At 43.6% G+C, this 6,000-nt stretch overlaps 1 protein-coding gene across 9 annotated transcripts in view; it reads right to left on the bottom strand.

Annotated features, from left to right (window-relative positions):
• Window positions 1-441: 441 nt before the first annotated feature.
• LOC130926637 (rho GTPase-activating protein 20) overlaps window positions 442-6,000 on the bottom strand; it is a 164,643-nt gene continuing 159,084 nt past the window's right edge. For 7 of the 9 annotated variants that reach the window (XM_057851646.1, XM_057851648.1, XM_057851649.1 and 4 more), the window contains 2 exons: window positions 4,013-4,127; window positions 443-3,824 (listed from right to left, as the gene is read on the bottom strand). In XM_057851646.1, the coding sequence (XP_057707629.1) occupies window positions 2,479-3,824; window positions 4,013-4,127 (1,461 nt within the window). In that variant the 3' untranslated portion in view covers window positions 443-2,478. Of the gene's footprint in view, window positions 3,825-4,012; window positions 4,128-6,000 lie in introns of all 9 variants that reach the window. The other 2 variants (XM_057851653.1, XM_057851644.1) reach the window with 2 other exon arrangements.

Genomic DNA, 6,000 nt, shown 5'->3' with positions numbered 1-6,000 from the left:
ATTTCTGGCCGCTCGTGAATCTCTAGTCTCCGTGCCGGAATTGTACACGACAACAAAGTTTTTCCCCCGGAACACAACATGCCCCACACCAGTTCCCTAGGTGAACTCTGTTAAGAGGTAGTGGTAACTAACAGTGTCATTCTTTTTTATTGCAGATATTGATCGCAATAGAACATTCAGACAACATCATTCAATTTCTTGTTTTATTTAAAACGATTGTTGCATTTGCAAAACAGGTCAATAAATCACAATTTATAACATTATTAGAAAAAATAGCATACGAGAATGTGATATCAGACAACAGAGCTCTGGAGCGGCTTGAGAGCCTCGCCAAACTTTGACCCGACATTACGCAGACCCTCGGCAGCCTACAGACGGGTTTTCTCCCACTATCCTCTGTAATTCCAGCTCTAATAGCGTATCTTAAAGTTGCTGCAGTTAAAAAGCTTGTGGTTGGATCACGGGATCGAGCTGACGGTCCGCCGCGAGGCGAGCCACCATCTGTCCCACTCTCTCAGCTGCCCCCGGGTAGTTGTAGTAAATACTTTTAAAGATCATAATTACAATCATCATTGTCATTTAATGCGCAAGATTTAAGCTTTAGTATTTTTGGAGTACCGGACACATGAAAATGCAGGGATATGAAGACCATACCTTCCATAACACAGAGGCAACATGGTTACAAAAGCACCCGGTGGTGGCACGAGCTTGGTTCCACATCTGCCTTCATGAACATGGTGTCTTCCTGTCGTGATGATGGCAGAGGGATGCGGTATTTCAAAATATTCTTTTTTAAAGGATTTTGATGAGTAATGTTACTCCAGCTCCACTTTTGTTTTGGATGGAGAAGTTCTAAAACGGAAGTTGGTAGCAGACATGCGGAAGTAAAGCAGAAGTACCTCGGAAACTTGTCTATATTTTGAAAGTAGTCCTACCAATGCTGTGGGTGCTAGTGTTATAATCTGCTGCCCCTTTGATAAGCGGGAGAAGATGGATATACTGCATTGGCATACAGGACATTGCCTTTACTATTCAGATAGAAGTTCAATTTTTGAGCATGTCAACTGGGGGCTGAGTGTATCACACTGATTATATTAAGATCATGTTCGCAAGTAGCCTGTAGCAACCTATTGGGTGGTGTTCGTACACATGAGCGCAGTTCAAAGGGGGACGTTTTTAAAAAGTTGATGCCGTAAATCTGGCGGCGACCATACTTTGTTTTTGTCACTTAGTCCTGCCTGTTTAACGGCATCATTATGAAACCGCCTTGAGGCCTAAAAACCACGCATGAACGCGCAGTTGGCATTTTTTTGACACTTTTTCAATGTGTAAACTGCAAAAAAAAATGGACATGGCAAATAAAGATTGCATGATCGTACAAAAGCAGACCAAAAATGAGTAGCTCTACCAGAAACCAGAAATAATTCTTACATGAGCACTTTATTCAAATATTGTACACAATAGACATAGAAATATGTAGCAAATATAGGCTCTATGGCGACAGCAGCAGCACATGTACAAAAATACAATTTGATTTTATTACATAGCAAAGATCATAGACATATTTATTTTATATGTATTTCTGGATTATAAATACAAACAACTTTGTAGAGGGAAACTAGCAATACAATTGTAAGAGTTTATTTACAATACATGGCAATACAATGGAAAATTCCTCCATGAATGCCCAAATTAGGACGTTCAACACACTTGTTCAGAAGGATGGGTATTAATTACTACAAATAAATAAATACCCACCAGTTTGGTTCAAGGGAGCAAAAGGTTAAGACTAAGAATTATTCCAATGATTAAAAGGCCAATTTCATTTTGGAGTGCTTTTTGGCAACTGCATGCTCATATTTTGTTGAGTGCTCATGTAAAAGGACACATGGGACGTGCACTTCAACTTAGTAAACTCTTAGTTTTATCTTAAAAAAATGAGTTTTGGCGTTTTGCCATTTTTAAATTCAATGTTTACAGTGTTTTATGCTCATAATTTGGCAGGATGCCTTCCCAGGAATGGGGAAGGGTTTTTCTTTTGTCATTTTGGACTAACCGATTTTTACGAAATTGTAAACAAACCAGTATAAAAATCTGAGCCTTCTATGCTCTTATTTTAGCAGAACACAAAAGCAGGAACCACATTTGTATCGGTTACCTTTTTTTTTTTTAAACAAACCAACATTGCCTCTAACATGCTTTTTACATGTCAGCATCTCAAAGCAAATTCTTATTCTAGCAGAATGCGGATGGCATTTTGGAAGTGCATGTATACCAGTAACCTAACCAAAATGGCACCACTTTTTGTGACTTCTGTTCATTTGTCAAACCAAATCCACCTTATATTTTGGCGGGAAGCAGGAAGTGCATGTGTACCTTTTAAAAAGTCAAAAAAAGCTCCCACCCTGGTACCGTAAACACACAACATAGACAACAGTAAGAAAAAGATTAAAAAATTAGTCTGTACAAAGTTGGTAGTTACACGTATGACTCTTCAGCAAAGAAGAGCTGGTCAAAATCATCCAATCGGGGGGGCTCGCTACACTGCTGACTGTGCCACTCTCTCTTGGCTTGGGCGATGGCCAGCGCCACCTCCTGGCTGTGGTGTGCACAGCCCGCCGTGTCCCCACTCGCAGAAAAGTAGTCCCTCACAGTGCGGTTAGCTGAGGGTGACAGGGGCTCCACGTTTGACACCCTGAGGCGACCTCGGGGTCTCTCAAGGGTGGACGTTTTGGAGTTCATGCATGACGGCTCTGACCGACGGCGGGGGAGCGTCCGGCTCTGGATGGGCGGCGTCAGAGAGTGGGACTTCTGGCGTTTCAGTACGAGAGTGGTGGCGCTTTGTCCATAGAAGACACCCATGGGGGGCTGGGCGGCGTCAGATCCAGCGTTAGGTGCGTCTTGGAGGATTCGTAGCTCTTGTACAGTCAGAGTTTTGTCCGCCCCCTTGTAGAAGGCTGAGGTGCGTTGTAGTTGAAGAAGTGCCTGCTGGTAGGATGGAGGACTGCTGGACCGACAGTTGGGCGTCCCACTTTGTGCCCCAGCAGGCGATGAAACCTCACTCGTGTGTCCGTTTAGGGGCTGCTTAAGGGAGAGGCGTCTGTCCTTTTTGAGCCAAGTGTTGGGGTGGGCACCGTGGCCAGGGCGGGGATCCTTCTGCGGTGGGGAGCACCGTGGGGAACGGAGGGGGACGTCGCCCATCGGGACGGCACTGTAATCGGTGGAGTACTGCGAGAAAGCGGAGTCTAAGGAGCTGAGAGAAGAGCCAGTGGGTGAGGTGGCAGGTGAAGAGAGGCTAGAGCAGCTAGCGTCCAATCGCAATGGGGGTGGGGGGATGTGCTTATTCTTCCGCCGCGCACTGTTATGGTCCCCCTCCGAATTCAGATGGAGCCCGTTCATCTCCTTCTCCAGGAATTCTTCCTCTTCTTCCTCACCTTCCATGGCGGCATCATAGCTAGCCTTGCGTAGCGGGAGGCTCCCCCCCGCGAGGGCAGCTAGGGCGGGCTCCGAGCTCCGCCTCAGCCGCCGGTTGGCGCCCTGTGAAGGAGCCCCGTTGGTGTAACGGGTGCGGGGTTGGCGGACAACGGGGCTGAAGCGGCGGGGCCTGGCTAGGGGCGGTAGCTGCAGTAAGAGGTCGTCGCCGCGACCTTCACCGTCAGCTTCGCAGTCGCTGAGCGTGAGGACCGAGTCGCGGCTACGGCTGTCGGGCTTGTCGCGTTTTTCGCGAAGAGGGAGCTGTTCCTGGCACGGGGACTCGGGTTCGTCATTCAGCTCATTTTCCAGGCTGTCGTACGACGAGTCGTTCATTTGGAATGATGATGCGTCTGGAAGGAGTCACAAAAAATGGGTAAATGCACATGCAATGCTGCTTTACGCCTATAGATGTCCAGTCTGTCTGAGCTCTGGAAAGATGGCAGCAAACATTTGCACCCAATGATTTAATACGTGTAGAAAATATGCAAACTTTTATTTCCATAATGGCATAGAAATGTAACAACGATCAGTCTCTTACCGGAGCCATGCTCGCTGCCGCCACACTTCGGGCTGAAGGCGGAAAACAGGTTGGTGACGTCATCGCCCAGCACAGCAGTGCAGTTCTCAATGAGGAAGCGCACTAGCTCACACACCTAAGGCGGGAGAAATGCAGAACTTGAAACAGCAATTCAAAAAATGTCAAATTGAAATCACATATTTTGCCTTTTTCACATTTCTGACCACAAATTTGCAACTTCTGACCCCCCGAACATTACAATTTTCACCCAAACATTAAAATAATACAAGGTTCACACCTTTATCAGTTTCCGTTAGTCTAACTTCAATTCAACATACCACTACAAAACGAGTCACTTTTAAAACTTTTTTTAAAACAATTTTTCACATTTTTGACAAATAACAATTTTTACTAATTCTCATTTATTTCAAACAGCACATTCACATGTCTATTTCAACATATTCACAAAACATTTCACATATTTTTACTTTCACATATTTGACCCCCCCCCCAAAAATCCTAATTTTCACCCATTTTAACCAAAATTATAACACTCAAATAAAAGGTTCAAATTTTTGTCAATTCTCATTATGCTAATTCCAAATTAACATAGTACTAAAAAAAAATGACACTTTTAATCTGCTTCACAGTTATTGATCAATAAATTCCCATTTTCACCCCAAACCCATCAAATCGCCTTTACTCAAATACAAGGTTCACATCTTTTCCCATTCTAATGACCATTTGTTCATGAATTTGTGTTGAAAATGTGAAAAGTGACAATATTTTTAGTAATACAAATAAAGCGGATAGACAAAGATTTTCTTCTGTCAGTTTTCAATGGTGTACTGTAGTTTGATCGCTATTGCAAATTCTGCTTTTCATACAGTGGTATGAAAAAGTATCTGAAGCTTCTAGAATTTCTCACATTTCTGCATAAAAATCACCATCAAAGGTGATCTGATCTTTGTAAAAATCACACAGATGAAAAAACAGTGTCTGCTTTAACTAAAACCACCCAAACATTTATAGGTTTTCATATTTTAATGAGGATAGTATGCACACAATAACAGAAGGGGGAAGAATAAGTAAATGAACCATCACATTTAATATTTTGTGGCCCCCCCTTTGGCAGCAATAACTTCAACCAGACGCTTCCTGTAGCTGCAGATCAGTCTGGCACATCGATCAGCACTAATCTTGGCCCATTCTTCTCTACAAAACTGCTGTAGTTCTGTCAGATTCCTGGGATGTCTAGCATCTTTAGGTCTTTAGGTCATGCAACAGCATCTCAATGGGGTTCAAGCATGGACTTTGACTTGGCCACTCCAGAACGTGTATTTTGTTCTCCTAAAACCATTCTGAAGTTGATTTACTTCTGTGTTTTGGATCATCGTCATGTTGCAGCATCCATCCTCTTTTTAGCTTCAACTGTCTGACAGACGGCCTCAGGTTTTCCTGCAAAACATCCTGATAAACTCTTGAATTCATTCTTCCATTAATGATTGCAACTTGTCCAAGACCTGAGGCAGCAAACCAGCCCCATATCATGATGCTCCCTCCGCCATGCTTCGCGGTGGAGATGAGGTGTTGATGTTGGTGAACTGTTCCATTTTTCCTCCACACATGACATTGTGTGTTACTCCCAAACAATTCAACTTTGGTTTCATCCACAAAATATTTTGCTAAAACTTCTGTGGAGTGTCCAAGTGCCTTTTTGCGAACTTTAAACTAGCAGCAATGTTTTTTTGTTTTGTTTTTTTTTTAAAAGACATCAGTGGCTTTCTCTGCGGAGTCCTCAAACAAACACCATTGTTGGCCATAGTCTTACATATACTTGACGTGTGCACAGAGATATTGGACTGTGCCAGTGATTTCTGTAAGTCTTTAGCAGACACCCTAGGGTTCTTTTTTTTTTTACCTCTCTGAGTATTCTGCGCTGAACTCTTGGCGTCATCTTTGGTGAATGGCCACTCCTTGGGAGAGAGGCAACAGTGCCAAACTCTCTC

This window comes from Corythoichthys intestinalis, chromosome 12 (assembly GCF_030265065.1).
Source record: "Corythoichthys intestinalis isolate RoL2023-P3 chromosome 12, ASM3026506v1, whole genome shotgun sequence".
Classification (NCBI taxonomy): domain Eukaryota; kingdom Metazoa; phylum Chordata; class Actinopteri; order Syngnathiformes; family Syngnathidae; genus Corythoichthys; species Corythoichthys intestinalis.
The sequence above is the reverse complement of the archived record's forward strand: the minus strand, read 5'-3'. Positions and strand labels throughout refer to the sequence as shown.